The 17,482-nt window shown below is 30.3% G+C and overlaps 2 protein-coding genes across 2 annotated transcripts; both read right to left on the bottom strand.

Annotated features, from left to right (window-relative positions):
• Positions 1–4,854: 4,854 nt before the first annotated feature.
• On the bottom strand, positions 4,855–8,272 carry LOC107260880 (mechanosensitive ion channel protein 10-like). Its single transcript, XM_015716333.3, has 6 exons — positions 8,117–8,272; positions 6,561–8,018; positions 6,212–6,440; positions 5,826–6,119; positions 5,473–5,675; positions 4,855–5,365 (listed from the first exon to the last, which is right to left on the bottom strand). The coding sequence occupies exons 2-6, from the start codon at positions 7,877–7,879 to the stop codon at positions 5,071–5,073; spliced, it is 2,340 nt and encodes a 779-aa protein (XP_015571819.1). The 5' UTR covers positions 7,880–8,018; positions 8,117–8,272; the 3' UTR covers positions 4,855–5,070.
• A 5,657-nt stretch (positions 8,273–13,929) lies between these two features.
• On the bottom strand, positions 13,930–17,440 carry LOC112533967 (mechanosensitive ion channel protein 10-like). The gene is made up of 5 exons (XM_025156513.2): positions 15,640–17,440; positions 15,310–15,547; positions 14,917–15,210; positions 14,473–14,678; positions 13,930–14,332 (listed from the first exon to the last, which is right to left on the bottom strand). Exons 1-5 carry the CDS (start codon positions 17,049–17,051, stop codon positions 14,044–14,046), a joined length of 2,439 nt encoding a protein of 812 aa, XP_025012281.1. The 5' UTR covers positions 17,052–17,440; the 3' UTR covers positions 13,930–14,043.
• Positions 17,441–17,482: the final 42 nt, after the last annotated feature.

Below are 17,482 nucleotides of genomic sequence, written 5' to 3'. Positions count from 1 at the left end.
GTATACATGAAACTTCCACCAGGCCATACATTAGCCTCTGAGCCTTCCCTGGTATGTAAATTAAAAAAGGCAATCTACAATTTGAAACAATCACCACGAGCATGGTATGCCAAGCTTAGTCAGTTTCTTTTAAAATTAATTTCAGTAAGTGTACCTCCCGACTCTATGTTTGTTAAACACACTCACACTCATACTATAATTATTTTAGTATATGTGGATGATATTATTATTACAGGGAATAACAAATGAGAAGATTGAGGATGTAAAACAGGGCTCTAAAGAAGGAATTTGATATCAAGGATCTCATTGACTAACTTACTTTCTTGGGATAGAAATAGCCAAATCTCATAAAGGTCTATTCCTATCTCAAAGAAAGTATGTCCTGGATCTTCTGCAAGAAACAGGAAAAATAGGAGCCAAGCCTGTAGATACTCCAATGGAAATAAAAAACCGTCTCAATCTAGAGGATGGCGACCCTTTAAGTGACATAGGTCACTACCAAGTGGTAGAAAAATTAATCTACTTAATCGTCACCGGGCACGATATTAGCTATGCCGTAAGCATAATTAGTCAGTTTATGCATGCTCCCCGTACTTCCCACCTGGATGCGGTCGACAGAATCCTAAGATATCTCAAGGGTACTCCAGGTCAAGGTATTCTGATGAAAAATAATAATAATGCTAACACCGCTTCTGGTTTCTCCGATGCATCAAGGCGCAATGCAAAAATCGACTGGATTCGTGTCTTTGTAGGAGGAAATATGGTAACGTGGAAAAGCAAAACAATCGAATGAAGATCTAGTCAAGTCGAGTACCGAGCCATGGCATCAACAGCCAACGAGCTTATTTGGATTAAGCAAGTGCTTACTGACATTGGAGTAAAGTGCAAGGATCCAATGGAGATGTACTGTGACAACCAAGCAGCCAGACACATAGCATCAAACCCAGTCTTTCATGAAAGGACTAAACATATTGAAGTTGACTGTCACTTCATAAGAGAAAAGGTCCAATCAGGAGAAATCACAACCCCGTTTGTCAGAAGCCACGATCAAGTAGCAGATATCTTCACCAAGGCCCTAGACAAAGCAAGCCACCAAAGACTTCTAAGCAAGATGGGTTCTATCAACTTATTCGAACCCACCTTGAGGGGGAGTGTTGAAGCACCCAATACCTGCATAACTCGCAGTAAAGACTAACATTAAGGACCAACAGTCTTTAATCACTGGTCAAGGCCTCAGATATCAAGATCATCACAGGCCTAGTGAGGGAAAAGGAGCAACACCTCTCCCCTAAGGGAAAAGGCTGCTTCTACCTTTCCCTAAACAAAAAATTACCATTGCTACAAGTGTATATAACAGGATACATACTTTCTTTGTAAATTCAGAATTCTTAATCATCCTTTTATCAATAAAATCTCAATTCTTCTACATTCAATTTTCCCACAGATAGCTTTTGATTTGCTTGTAGCTAAGTGAGTCAAGGCACCCTGTTTATATAAGAAGAGCTTGGGTATTCGAGCTAATTTGAAAACAATAATTATAAATCAAGAACGACATTTACTCTGAAAACAATAATGATAAATCAAGAACGAGATTAAATGTCAAAAAAAGATTAAATTAACATGGCGTATGGGTTCTCATGCAATAAATGTCCAACTTTTCGAAAAACAAATGTAATAAGGTGTCAACGCATAAAACTTGCAATACGACAATTAAAGTTTGATCACAAATTATGAAGCAAGAAAACTTGTTTAATTTAATATTTTCACATTTCGTTGTTTCCATAATTCGCTGGAAGAGAATCTTTATTACTGTTATTTTTATATACTTTCATGGTTGATTATTAAATTGCAATCTTAAATTATTATGTGTAATTTTCATGCTGACGTTTACTTAATTAAATGGTTATTAAAATTATTTATAAAATTAAATATTTTATAATATATATATATATATATATATATATATATATATTAATATTTATAGATAATCGGTCTAAATTATGTATAGATATTTAAGGATAATTTAGAGCTTTAATGATATATTTCTATATATAATATGGTGAAAATATGTGTTTTTACATCACTTAAGTTTATTGTATATTTTCATGGATATTAGCAAAAGAGAAAAATATAGAGTTAAAATAAACTTAACGAGACATGTTCGTATTAAGACTCAAAATTAAGACGTATGAACTGCTAATTACAAGATCCAAGGGATATTTTAGTCATTTTGTATAATTATTAAAATTTATATTAAGAGTTATTTGTGGGATAATATTTGGTGGAAATTAAGATACTTAAAATCTTATCTATTAGATAGACTTATATTAGTATACTTATCTCTGAGAGATTTATTTAGAGGAGGACTCTCCTATATATATATATATATATATATATATATATATATATATATATATATATATATATCTGTAAAACCCTAAAGGAGGAAGAGAGATGGGAGTTTTCTCTTACCTGCTCTCTGCACCTGCCACCATTATTCTCTCTATAATTCTTTACAGTTTTTCATAAATATTTAGTCTTAGTTTTCATTGTTTTTTTTAAGATCTAATGAGCTTTTAAAGAAATAGAAACCGATGATCGATCTTCTTCCTACTTGAAGAAATTCTTGATCTAGAATGAGTTTTTACTTTATTATTTTTTATCTTTCTATTTAGTATCATAATCATTGGATTAAATATGTTAGACTAGTTTTCATAAGTGTTTAGTTTAATGTTTTTACTTTTGTATGAACCTTGATATATATTTATTTAATGAATGATTTTCTTACCTTTACATATTTATTAGTTTCATCTATTATTATTAGTTATCATCAAATCAATTTAATAGTAATATTTGTTATGAAAATCTTTAGGATAAAAATATTAGAAACATCATCTTTACTTTAATCTATGCTGGTATAAGAAACCTAAGTTGCATCATTAGCTTGAGTAACCTAGGGAAAAATGCACGTCACCATCTCATTCATTAGATCTAGGCTTAAAGTAAAATAAGGAGATTACTAAGTAAATGGCTAGATTAAATATTTTTTTTAGCATATAGTTTTAGAGTGTTTAGATTTACTTTTATTATTTTGTGTTGATAATTAGTCTTTATAATAAGTGGCCTCATAGTTCTTTGAGAGATCGACCTCTTAGTGAACTTAGCCTTACTATAGAAACAGTTCGTGCACTTGCGAATACTAAAAAAGACACATCAATAGGTTTCTCGTGTACTCTCTTTAATTCCAATGAATTATCTCTAATTTTTTTTTTTGAAAAAAAGAAAAGCCTTTTTGTGTTTATTCAATAATCTCAATAAAAAATGACTTAGTCAACTATAGGCCATCAATTCTCTTTATAATGAATGATTTAATGAACTATAATGACTTAGTTAATATATATATATATATATATATATATATATATATATATATAAACGAATTAGTCAATTATTAGGTAATAGGTTGTATTCACATGAATAGTAGATGGTAAGTGGATTAATATATTATTAGGGGATTAGGTAATAGGTTTTATCTGATGATTACATTTAAGTTATTTTAATGTACTGTAGATTTATTTTACCATATAAATCTATAAAAATTAATTTTATTTTAATTTTTATAATTTATAAAAATAATTAAATAATAATTAATCAATTATATACATTATTTATTTATTGATCAATTAGATATATTTTCTTTAATTATTAAATTTGTATTATTTTTTAAAATTTAATCGGCAATATTTTATAATTATAAAATTCACCTATATAATTTTAACTTGTATAAATAATTAAAAATTATATCAATTTAACAATAAGAAAGATGATGTGAAAACTCGATTGTATTTTACTATAAGAATAATAATTATGAATTTACAAAAATAGTTTTTTTTAAACTTAATAATATTGTCATTAAAAGTCTTATACATATGTATTTTTTTATATATCTTATATTTAAATAAAATAAATTTTTGCTGACTCACTAATTTTTATTTTAGCAAGCATAAATAGCTTGTCATATGATTTTTTTTTAAATGTAAAACTTTAAGAATTAATGCTAAAAAGTATTTTTAAAATAAACTAAATATACGCATATTTATCTAAAAATTTAAAATAATCAGATAAAATTATTAAATAGTATAAAGTTGAGAATTTAATTAGTAATTAGATGTATTGATTGTGTTTGATTAAGAAATAGATTAATTGAAATGTGCAAAATTATAATGGAAGATTAGTTTTAATTAAGCAAAAACATAACTGGAGATCTCAGTGAAAAATCCAATCGATAGAAATTCATTATATTTCAAAATTGTCCGTTTTCTACCTCAGAATTCTCATATAACGTTGCAATGGAATCTGTTTTTCACAAAGGTCTTTCAGATACTGAATGAAGTTATTGGACGTAGCTGTCCAGTAACTGGATAAGACAGCTTCCATACAAATGCAGAACATAGGTTTACTTTTTGTCTTCCATCAAAACTATTTCTCTTTCTATCTCTCATTTTACAACATCACAGCGTAGGGCAGAAGGTTATCAATGAAATTGACATTTCAATTTGGTGCACTGTCGCTTGTAATTCTGATGTTGAGATTTCCTGGCTACTGTTTATTGCTCTACACCTGTGTATGATGCCAAATTTCAATGATTTCCAGCCAAGTTTTAAAACAAAATCAGATTCCGGTTTTATTTTTGTAAAATACTGGAAAACTTCTTTTGCTACATTTTTCTTTTTTAAAATAAAAAGACTCTTTCTCTAAAAATAATTTATAAATACGACTGCGTTAAACAAAAACAAGTAAACTTGATTTAAGTTTCCAAAGAAATATTTTATAGCACAAGTAATTCAAATAACAAAACCCTCAGAATATGGTCCCCAGCATGATATTAAATTAAGATTTTAGAAAATAGATATCAGAATTCTAAAATATGACAGTATTTTAAGTACTACAATGTATGATCCTAGCTTAATATTAGATTAAGACTGTTTTAGGAACACGGTTAAGAATTTAAACCTCACTGAACTAAAATATAACAGAACTTGCAGTACTACAACAGCTCAATCTTTAATCTTAAGCTGAGAAATAGGATCGGTTTCCAGGAAGTGGAACTTGTGCGGATGTGGGTTCAACATAGCTTGTTAAGTTAACTTGTTGAGGCAGGAGATGATATTCAATCTTGAGCTCTTCAAAGATCCTTTTCATCTCTAGAATTAGGTCAGATCTTCTCTTACCCCTCTTACTAATATTCTGAAAGTTTATGGTATGATTGACATACAGAGCTACCTTCATCTTATTCACATCTTCGATCTCCTTAAACTGCACACTGTGATCGTGTCGCCAACGCCTAGGGTTATTTTCCAAATACCTGAAAGTTTTCAACAAATTAATTTTTCAGTTAAAACGCATAATTTCACAAGATACAATGTAGCACAACCAGACACATATGTATACGAAGAGTTAATTGAGATTTACGTCTTTATTTTCTCTTGCAGCTTCTCAATAGTTTCCATTTGAGTGCCAAGACTAATTGCAAATTCCACTGTGTCCATCATTGGGGGACTTCTGTAAAAGTTGCCAAGGGGTTTGGATGCCAAAACTGAATTTGGATAATATATCTTTTCACCATCATATCTCAGAAAAGTAGTAGTCAATATATTCATCTCTTCAACCACCATCTGTGATGAATTAAATTGTCAGTAAGATACACATGAAGGAATATAACTTTACTTGTGTCATACAATTTTTTAGACTCCACTACGTCGAAGTTCTTTGGTGCTAATTATATCATAACAGAACCAAACATATTTGTCTGAACGTAAACTTGCCTGTACTCCCTGGACGACGCAGCGATCACCAACATCAAATGGGTGTACCACAAACACGAAGATGACAGCCTCAAAAACAGTCTTGACAGTGTTTCCAAACATGAAAACCACCAAAAGTAGTTGAGAGGATAAGAAGAGAAGTATTTTTGTGTTTAAAAATTCCATGAAAAGTAACCACATGACGATGATTACAACTAGCACAATCACAGAAGCAATCACATTCAACTCATCAATTGCTGTTTTGCTATGCTTTAAGGTGTTATTCAGTGAATCATGGTCCCTGTAGATATCTACCTGCAAACATGAAATATTGGTATCTTTATATTCACAAGTTGCCAAATGATAGAGATTTCAAGGATAAAACCAAATTGATAAAATAAACTAACCACCCAGTTCCTGAAAACTGATTTCTTGATATATTTCCCTTCTGTATTGCTCTGTGTCTCGCTCTGTTTTTGTTCTGTATTGATCTGTACATGTCCTGCAGTTTCTTTATCTTCTGCATTGCTCTTTTCAGTCTCAGTTTTCCTCTGTTGATCTTCTGCTAAACCTTGGAACTGATCCTTCACTTTCTCATCTTTCACAAATTCTAATAGTTTTTCTAAGTCCACATACCTGGGCATCAAATTCAAAAAAAGAAAAAAAGAAAAAGAAAAGAAGAAGTAAGACGATCTTAGAACATATTGAGATCAGAGATTAAATTGCACCAAACCTTGAATAGGGCGATATACTAACCCTGCATCTTCAGACCCTGCTAGTGTACTGAAAATATCATTAGCAGCCATCTTTGCTCTGGCCTCGTCAGTGATCTCTTCAGCAGCTGTCACTGCTGCAGCTATCTTGTTTTTTGTATCATGGATGTTCTTTTGATTCGCAACAGAATATAAACTTGTTCTAGCCTCGCCTTTTATCATTTCGTCTTTATTTTTGGTGGGGATATAAGTGAGAGGAAGCAATCTCTTACCCCGAATTGCATTAATCAACTCTATCATAGTCTTGGTAGAAACTATATCCACATTCCCTTCAGTTTTCCTTATCCCCAACTTGGAAAGAACTTTATTAGCTTTCTGTTGACAAATTGCAATCTTGTTTACCTTTTGTTTCTCGGAGTCAATGTCATTTATATCTGCAATAGAAATAGCTCTAACAAGATTCCTAAGACGGATGGAAACATTCTCTACCTTCTTCCTGTCAGCACTGTTCTGAATTGCCATGTTTGAAATGGAAAGAGCAAGAAGATCCTTCCGAAGACGGATCGCTTCTTGAGTCTTTTCAAACAGTTTGGTAGCATGTAAAGAACCTACTAATTTAACTAACAGAGTTTTCAGAAGCCATAAAGCAGCTCCAATAAGACAACCACCGAGACCTTTGGTTACATCATGTAGAATCTTGGTTGTATCTTTGCTTCGCTTAACTCCAACAGTAGACAACAAGCCCCAAGCCAGAGTAACCAAACTAAGCCAAATAAAAAACATAACACTCTTTTTCACTCCATAAGCAAAGTAAAGAACTTTCTCATCGAGCCAGAACATCCAAATCAAGAATAGCATAGCCTCTGTTAACAGATAAGCAATCAATCTTCCACACAGAATAGCCAGTATTAACAAACACCATTTCCAAATTCCAAGATCCCATAACACTGAATCATGCAATTTATCCACCGCGAAGCTGGAAATTAGAAGACCCATAACGCACACAAATACAGTTGACTCAAGAAAGATAATGAACATGAACAGTCCCCAACCTTTACCTTTTTCTTCGCTTTCTTGTTCGCCATTCTCAGCTTTTTTTCTAGGAGATTCGCTCAACTTTGCTTCTGGGGTTTTTGTCTTTCTATTTCCTGAACTCGGAGCTTCATCCGGAGTTGACGTCGACTGGGATTCTCTTCGAGTTGCAGAATCTGGGAATGACGGATCCGTGTCTCTACGATCGTTCTGGTCTGACACTGTTGATTGAGGAACTGAAGAATCTGACTGCGGATTCTGTACGTGAACTGCTTGTTGGGTGACATATTGCATATTTATGCTGAAATCTTTTGCAATCAATTCTGCCATGCTTCACTACTTCACTTCAACACATTATTCGAAGTTCAAACAGATGCAAATAATCGAAACACAGAAGAGGTTTACGAAATTTTTGTTCAAAGAGAGTTCATACTGATCAAGAAATTGTAATCCAGAGAAAGAATAGAAGCTGAAAATGAAATAATAGCAATGGATTAGAAAATGATGACAGGGAGTGAATAAATGTTTCAGTGTGTATATATGCTAGAAAGGGTTTATATGTTTTACCATCGTACTCGGCGGCCAAGCGCTTAAATCGCTGGGTTGAGATTTTAAGTTTCAGATCCTTCCTTCCCACATGTAATAATTTTATATCTATAAAAAAATTCTAAGACAACATGATAATCATATTTATTTTAGGAAAACATAACTAAGACCCAAGTCACGGCTAATGAGTAATTGCACAGAGATGAAGTCAGCACTTGTCTATTTCTCCCCCACAATCACCAGTTTTAATTAATAAAATAACTAAACTAGGAATTTAAGTTAGCATAGTCTAATGACAGCAATATTAATAATAACAGATTCTTACATGGAAATTTAAAAAAAATAACTAAAAAGACAAAAACTGTTAAGAATCTCCAGCAACTTCCTTGCTGCTAGTTAGTTTTGTTTTCTTTTGTTTTTAACAAACAGCATAAATATTTAAATATAAAGTCAAAATATTTATTTAAGTTGAACAAGTTTTTAATTATTTATTTTATATTTAAGTTCAACAAAAATAAATAGTCTCCTGGAAATATGGTGAAAGGACTTGTCTAATATTACTCATCTAATTGACGAGACTTCCATTTTTATGACAAACTCGTCCGATTGATGTGAAAACCTCAACTGTCTTCGCTCCTTCTTTTATATTTTCAATTGAAGTGTTCATTCATCCACCCCATAGAGCCTGAATTCCATGAAAAACTTCTCCACCATCTATAGAACCTAAAACGGAGCATTTTCAAAAAAAATAAAAAAAAAATCTATTAAACAGAGCAATAATTAGATATACTTTTTTTTATGCAGTCTCATCTCAATTTTTATAAAATTAATATAAATATATTTTCATATTTAACAAATATAATTTCTTTTTAAGAAATGTTGATCAAAACTCATTTTTACAATTTCCTTAAATATCAATTAATAATATATAAACCCCAAATATATATAAATGATAATTTTTTGCTCCGAAAATAATTTTCTCTACCCATTTCGTTCTAATGTGCTTTCCCACCCTAACGCGTTACAGGGAAGAGAACAAGCATAAGATCCGCCGTACCCCACCACTTCTAGACCTTCATTTTCACCCAATAATCAAATCCCATTTATACGAATTACCTTTTGGCAGAAGAAAAAAGAAAATCCCGTTCATACCATTTTCCAATTATTACAACCTATGTATCCAAACAAAAACGTTGGGCCACGAAAATGCGAAAATTGATATAATTAAAGATCTTAATTGTTAAAAAAAAAAAAAAATGTATTTCACACCTATTAATATATATAGCATATAATTTTTAAATTTTTAATTTTAATATTTAATAATATTAATTTTAGTCTTTATTAAAATAATCAACTAAATTTATTAATCTATTGTAAACTCTTACGATAATAAAAAAGAGTTGAGTTATCAATTCATTCTCTTACTAAAATATTACCATCTAAGTATATAAATTTAATTTTTAAATTTTTTAATTTAAAAATTTTATTAGTTTTAGTGTTTAAATATAATCTTTTATTCTTTTTTTATCCCCTAAATTCATACTGCAATAATTTTGATACATTAGATATTAAAATAAAGTCAATATTAAAACTAATAAACTATGTACTAGATTTGTTAACTAAAAAGTACATAATATTTTTTGGTAATCAAAGTTTTTAAAAAACATTTCTAAAACATATAAGATGGAGACGTAAGGATCTTGTATTCATATAGATATCAGTATCAATTACTATTCAATTATAACAAATAATATTAAATCTATAAATCAATGTTCAATCACCAAAGTATAAAAGCTGTGGTAAAAGGAGTTCTTTTTAAAGACAGAAGCATTTTAAATTTAGACTCAAAAGCCTCAAGACATTTCTTAAATATTTGGGATTATTTTTATTTTTAATTAATATTTTTTTATTTTTCAAATTTAAAGTATATATTTTTTAGAATAAGCTTAACATACTAGAAATATCACTTTTTTTTTTTTATGATTTTCATGAATTGTAAGAATGTGTTAGGGTGTATGTATTTAATAATAATTATATTATTGATTATCTTATTGGTGAGCTTATTTAAAGTAATTTATTTATATAGAATCTATAAACTTAAATGAATAGATACTATTTAATGACTCATGCAGCTTAATGAGATGTTATTAGATTAAAATATAAAGATTTTTAGGGTATGATTCCTGGTACATAAAGTCATATATATATTAGTTTTTATTTTTTTATCCATTAGAGATAGAAAGTAAGAAATTTGAATGCATTTAAAAATTGGACTAAAGGAAAGCCACACCTATTAATTAAAGCACTCGTTCATCATTTATTTTATTAGAGATTTTATTACTATAATTGATACATATATTTATGACTAAATATCCTTAACAATTATGGTATGATAGTTTTGTTTATTTTATTAAAGATTTTATTACTATACTTAATACATATATTTATTACTAAACTTCCTTAACAATTGTGGCATATGATAGTTTTAGATATTTAAAATTTAATGATCAATATTAAATTTTATTATCTATAGTTTATGTATGTGTATGTAATTGATGATTTGTTGATCACAGTTTAATTAATTAAATTTGACACATATGTTTTAAAAATTAAAATAGTAAACAATAAATGTTTTATTAATACAAAGAACAAAACCAATATTAAAATAGAAAATAAGAAAGGATTAATATTCTACTAACGTATTTTATTTAAAAAGTAAACAAAAAAAAATAAAAAAAATTAAATTAAAAGTTAAAATATTCCCATAGTCCAAACTATCAATTTACATATAGACTGAGTAAGTTTGTGTTTGATAATTAAAATACCCTAATTAGATATATGAAGTGTTTATTGGACGTATAACTCAGCCATTATCTAATTCATAATCATTGAGATTCAAGTAAAAAGATGCACATTTACATTGCAGCTTCTCCCATTATAATAGGAAATAGAAGAAAATAAAATGAAAGGGGAAAGTGACAAGTCTGTTTGGAAAACACTGTCGCAGCAGGTTGTCAGGCTTCGTAGAGTGCAACCATTAAAGCCTTGGCCAGAAGGGCTTCGTGGACTACAGCGAAACCTGTTTTACACCCACTTTTTAACCTCATTCACACCATTTTCCAGCTACTGCATTCAATAAAGCCTTCCCCCACAGCATTTAATCCTCCTGTGTCCTTAACAATAACTATCTCTCTAAAAAATTAATTTTATATATTATATTATATTGATAGGTAATAAATAATTATGGCCATTAATTTGCTTACAATTTAATTGAATAATATATTTAATTATAGAAATTTTATTTATTTTGATTTAGATAATGAAATATCAAGGATTGAGTAAAATTCAGACTAAAAACATGTTTAAGTTATTACTCGTCAAAAATCAAGTCTTTCGGAGAAGATGCAGAAATCTGCACAGAAGATCAATGTCGATAAAATGTAACCACGCCTCACAGCCCATGAGCTCTGTAAAAATCTATACATAAGACTACTGTCAACAAGTCGTGACCATGCCTGGCGTCCTATAAACTGTTAAAAGATGCGAAAGAGAGTTTTAAAATTTTTAGAGATTAATTTGTAGTAGACTCATCTTTAGTTAATTTCTTTTATTTTTGAAAGTGTTGGATTAAGAGAACTTTCTCCCATGTATTTAGAATTTTAATTTATTTATATCACTCTTTATCTTATCATTACTTATATGGATAAAATTAAATAGGAAGCTTATTTCTTTTTTATAAGGATTCTTTTATTAGGGTTTAGGGTTTTATTTCCTATATAAGGATGCCTGGAAGTATTTTCATTATTCATATTCTTATTCTTTTTCTATTCTCTACAATTCTTGCGAATTCTTACTCCACCATGAGTGGCTAAGTTTTTAGTTTCTAATTCAAGAGTGAATAAATTCTAATTGTGATTTTGTGAGGTTTTGTGCTTAACAATTTTTTTTTTTTTAATTCAAGTATTCTTTATTTCTTGTTTTTATTATTTATGAATTATTGATATTAATTGAACTGACGACTCAACTTTGATATTGATTTTTCTATTACTAAACTTTGAGTTTGTGATCCGTAATTGTCATGAATGATTGACACAAATAGCAAAGAGATGGCTCATGTGTGTGTGATTGCGGCTTATTCGAATTATATAGCTTGCATGATAGGCTATAGGGAAATAAAAGAACAAGGTTAATTCAATTGCAGCTATCTTGATTAATTAATATTGGTTTAGTCATTCTCATTATTCTTAATGCTATCATTAAGTTGATATGGAACGCTATGGTGCCCAGTTGACTAATGGTAAGTTTGATTTGGATGTTGGGTTTGAGTCAATTATATTAAGAGAATTACACTTGTTGCGGCTTTTTCGAGTAAATAGACTAAATACTTGAATGGAAGAATTGATATTTTAACATATGATCATGATTACAATTGGATGGAATTAGCACTTTTGAATTGAAAATTTATTAAAATTAATTTTTATTTACTTTAATATTCAACCTTTATTATTTTCTAGTTATTTACCATCGTACTCGGCGGCCAAGCACTTAAAGCCTTCCTCCACAGCATTTAATCCTCCTGTGTCCTTAACAATAACTATCTCTCTAAAAATTTAATTTTATATGTTATATTATATTAATCTAATTTATAATTATATTAGTATAAAATATATTTTATTTTATTTTGTAATTTTTTATTTATATTTATATTAATTTTTATAAAAATTATGTAATTTATTCTTATAGAATTTTTATATTTTATATGTTAAGGTAAATAAATATGAAAATTAACTTTAATTTTTATTTATAATAAATTTCATACATCTAAATAATAATTATTTTTAATAAATAAAATTATCAAAAATTCTACTATTTATTTTATTATTATTATCTTTTAATAATATATATATATATATATAGATTGAAAATTTTATTTATTTATTTATTTATTTCATTAGACTAATAAATTCTTCAATATGTCACATAATTTTATAAAATTATTTTCATGATCCAAATTAGAAAATTTCTATTCTCTTACAATTTTATTAATTTTTTATTTATATATAAATATATTATATATATATAAATTATAAAAAAATAAAATCACTATTAATTTGTAGTAGCTATAATAATTATTATATTATATAATTAATTTTATATTTAAATAAATTAAAAATACCATATTCAATATTAGCATTTAAAATTATATTTAATTTTTTTATAAAAATTTATAGTTAATATTTTTATAAATATGTCATGTATCATTTTTATTTAAAAAATTATATGACATGGTTTTATAGAGATCTGCCATTTTCATGTATAAAATTGTCATTTATATATATATATATATATATATATATATATATATATATATATATATATGTAAATTTCCTCATTTTGCTGGGAGAGACTGCAATTGGGCCACACGTTCAGTTGCCAATCAAGCGAGTTTCTTTCTCTGAAAATGCAGTTTCACGATTCACTTGGCTGAATGCTTAGATTGTAACAGTCATTGGGTGTATCCTCAATCCCTCTTTTATCGAGGAAAGGACAAAAAAAAAAAAATAATAATATTAATGGATCTCTATTTATCCACTAAATTGAAAAATAATTGATAGATATTTAGTTTTAAATTAAAATATAAAATATTTATATGTTCGTGTCACTTTCTTATTAATTGTGATGTACAGCAAGACTAAATAAATTTTTTTCAAATAAATAAATAATTTCTTAAATTATTTATTGTTTCTAAAAATTAATCGTTACATGGGATATAAAATTATTGAAAGTGATATCTTACTGTACATCTTGAATTTTACATTATATTTTATCCATTCTTGCACAACTAATCCGACAACGGGATTCCAAACTTCCATATCGAACAGAAGTCTGCATTCCACAATTGAGATTGTTATTTGATTTTCCTTATCATTTGTGATCCAAGCTTAAGCTCAGAAATAAGATTGCTTTCCAGGAAGTGAAACTGCTGAGGTTATGGATCCACCAGAGCTTATTATGTTAACTTGTTGAGGCAGGAGATGGTACTCTATCTCAAGCTCTTCAAAAATTCCCTTCATCTGCAGCACAAGGTCGGATCGTCTTTTCCCCCGCTTTGCAGCATTTTGGAAGTTTATAGTATGAGTAACATAGAGAGCTACCTTCATCTTATTCACATCCTCAATTTCCTTAAATTGCACACTGTGATCGGCTTTCCAACGCCTAGGATTACTTTTCAAGTACCTGAAATTTTTGCGATAATTGTCAGTAAAATTGACAAGGTATATATATACATACAGCACATCCACAACAAATAACATGGAATTTTCCTTTTCTTTTTTCCAAAAATAGGTGGCAACAAGAGTTAATTTGACATTACGTACGTCTTTATCTCCTCTTTCAGCTTGTCAATAGTTTTTGTTGGAGTACGGAGATTAATAGCAAATTCCACAGAATCGCCCATTGATGGAGGACTTCTGTAAAAGTTACTAATGGGTTTGAATGCTAAAACTGTATTTGGATAATATATCTTCTCACCATCATATCTCAAAAAAGTTGTAGTCAATATATTCATCTCTTCAACAACCATCTGCAATGGATCAAACTTCAAAGTGTCATTTTATACTATGATGGAATTCATGCAGCACGACATTGGCTACTTCTAGAAAGACGCCGTAGAGTTTTACTTGTCTCTAGTAGCATCACAATTACTTTTGATTCATTGGGCTATGAAAAATGGGTTTTGGAAACGAATTCGCTAAAACGCAATTTTTTTTTGGGGGGTTAATATAGCAATGCATATTTGTAATGCAAAATTAGGGACTTGCCTGGACTCCGTCGACAACGCAACGATCGCCAACATCAAATGGGTGGACAAGAAATACGAAAATGACAGCCTCAAAAACAGTCTTAACAGTGTTACCAAACATGAAAACCACCAATAGAAGTTGAGAGGATAGGAAGACAAGTAGTTTTGTTGTTAAAAATTCCATGAAAAGTAACCACACACCGATGATTACAACTAGCACAATCACAGAAGCAATCACATTCAACTCATCAATTGCTGTTTTGCTATGCTCTAAAGTGTTATTCAGTGAATCATGGTCCCTGTAAATATCTACCTGCAACACATAAAATATGCAATATTTATACTTGACAAATTGCCAAGTAAACGAGAAACTTAGAAGGACAAAAAGCAAATTTGATAGAATAAAACTAACCACCCAGTTCCTGAGAACTGATCTCTTGATATGTTTCCCTTCAGTATTGTTCTGTTTATCCTCCGTCTCGCTCTTATTTTGTTCTGTATTAATCTGTTCATATCCTGCGGTTTCTATATTTTCTATTTTGCTATTTTCAGTTTCAGTTTCTCCCTGTTTTTCTTCTGCTAAACCTTGGAACTGCTCCTTCACTTTATCATCTTTCGCAAATTCTAATAGCTTTTCCAATTCCACATACCTGACCACCAAATAGAAAAAATTAAGATGATCTTAAGGCATATTATGTATCAGAAATAAATTGCACGAACATCGAAATGGCAATATACTAGCCTGGCATCTTCAGACCCTGCTAGTGCACTGAAAATATCATTGGCAGCGGTCTTTGCTCCAGCCTCATCAGTGATCTCCTGAGCAGTTGTCGCTGCTGCAGCAGTCCTTTTTCCTGCATCATCATTGTTGTCTTGCTTGGCAATTGAATTTGCTCCTTGCCGATCACCACCTATCTTCTGTTCCGTCTTCGGTGTCGTATCATCTGCAATATTCTTGTTGTTGGGATCCTTGGGAATATAGGTGAGAGGAAGCAGTTTCTTACCCCTAATCGCCCTGATCAACTCTATCATAGTCTTGAATGAAACCATATCCTCGTCTTGTTTCTCAGAATTAGTCTCCTTCTTGATCCCCAACTTGGAAAGAACCCGACAAACTTTCTCATGCCAATATGAAATCCCTTTCACCTTCTGTATGTCAGAGTCAATGTCCTCAATATCCGTAACTGAAAGAAATCTAATAAACTTCCTGACACGGATCGGAACACTGTCTTGTTTGTATTTGTCGGAGTTATCAGTGTTATTTATCGCCATGATTGAAACCGAAAGAGCTAGAAGTGCCTTTCGAAGACGGATTGCTTCCTTAATCTTGTCAAACAATTTCTGGGCATGCAAAGAACCTACTAACTTAACGAACAAAGTTTTGAATAGCCATAGAGTAGCTCCAATTAAACAACCACCGAGACCTCTAGTTACATCATGGAGAATCTTGGTCGTATCCTCACTTCGCTTAATTCCAAGGCTACACAACAAACCCCAAGCCAGAGTAACTAAACCTACCCAAATGACAACCATAAAACTCTTCCTAACTCCATAAGCAAAATAAAGAACTCTCTCATCAAGCCAAAGCATCCAAATCAAGAATAATAGAGCTTTTGTTAACAGATAAGCAATCAATCTTCCACATAGAATAGATATTATTAACAAACACCATTTCCAAATTCCAAGATCCCATAACACAGAATTATTCAATCTATCCACTCTCAAGCTCGCAATCAAAAGACACAGCGAGCACACAAATATAGTTGATTCCATAAACACGATAAACACGAGCAGTCTCCATTGCCTACCTTTTTCTTCGCTTTCTTTACCCTCAGTTTTAACCTTTGCATCTTCAGATCCACCCACCTCGCCTTTACAGGTAGCAGGGTTGCCATTTCCTGACCGATCAGGATTTGAAGTCGTAACAGAACTGGTTTGCAAATTTCTTCGAGTAATGGACTTCGGTGTTGCTGGGACTGTTTGAGAATTCTTGAAAGTGTGGATTGATGAATCCGAGTCTTTAGCAACATTATTATCGTTATTTCTGTCAGTTGATTGAGGATTTGAAGGAACTGCTTGGGCATTCTGAATGAGAGTTGCTTGTTGGGCCACATACTGTATATTTATACTATAATCCTGTATTTCCTCTGCCATGCTTCACTTTGTATCTTTGGCTGCAACTTATAATTCAAGCTGACATTTGAAGCAGAAAGGGTTTGGAAATTTTAAAGCTGACTTCGTGTTGGTGATGGGTGATGACTTATGACTTCCCTCCAAAACCGAACACCATTTAAATGCAGAGGTAGAAAGCTACCAATTTGCTAGCTTTCAGCCAAAACGAACAATCAACAATTCTAAATTAAATATTACAAAAGATAGTATCTAAACTAATGCCTTTTTCTTCTTCTTTTTTACGTAACAGCTTACAACTTCAACTGCCAAATATGGGAAACGAAAGAAAGGTGCAGAAGTAATTTATCTCGGAGGTAGCTATATTGTGTTCATCCAGTTTTACCTCACACTTATTATTTTATTCTGCATTTATTACAACCATGGAATAACATAATATATAGAATTATTCTATT

The sequence above is a fragment of the Ricinus communis genome, chromosome 3 (genome assembly GCF_019578655.1).
Source record: "Ricinus communis isolate WT05 ecotype wild-type chromosome 3, ASM1957865v1, whole genome shotgun sequence".
Taxonomy (NCBI): Eukaryota; Viridiplantae; Streptophyta; class Magnoliopsida; order Malpighiales; family Euphorbiaceae; genus Ricinus; species Ricinus communis.
This window is presented reverse-complemented; position numbering and strand designations above follow the sequence as displayed.

Bases quoted from the DNA above. Each gene is read 5' to 3' on its own strand.
- LOC107260880 (XM_015716333.3), bottom strand. From the start codon at position 7,879: ATGGCAGAATTGATTGCAAAAGATTTCAGCATAAATATGCAATATGTC. The intron at 6,441-6,560 runs GTTAGTATATCG...TTTGATGCCCAG, and splicing joins GCAGGGTCTGAAGATGCAGG to GTATGTGGACTTAGAAAAAC. The intron at 5,366-5,472 runs GTAAATCTCAAT...GAAAACTTTCAG, and splicing joins CTGCAAGAGAAAATAAAGAC to GTATTTGGAAAATAACCCTA.
- LOC112533967 (XM_025156513.2), bottom strand. From the start codon at position 17,051: ATGGCAGAGGAAATACAGGATTATAGTATAAATATACAGTATGTGGCC. The intron at 15,548-15,639 runs GCTAGTATATTG...TTTGGTGGTCAG, and splicing joins GCAGGGTCTGAAGATGCCAG to GTATGTGGAATTGGAAAAGC. The intron at 14,679-14,916 runs GCAAGTCCCTAA...GATCCATTGCAG, and splicing joins GCGTTGTCGACGGAGTCCAG to ATGGTTGTTGAAGAGATGAA.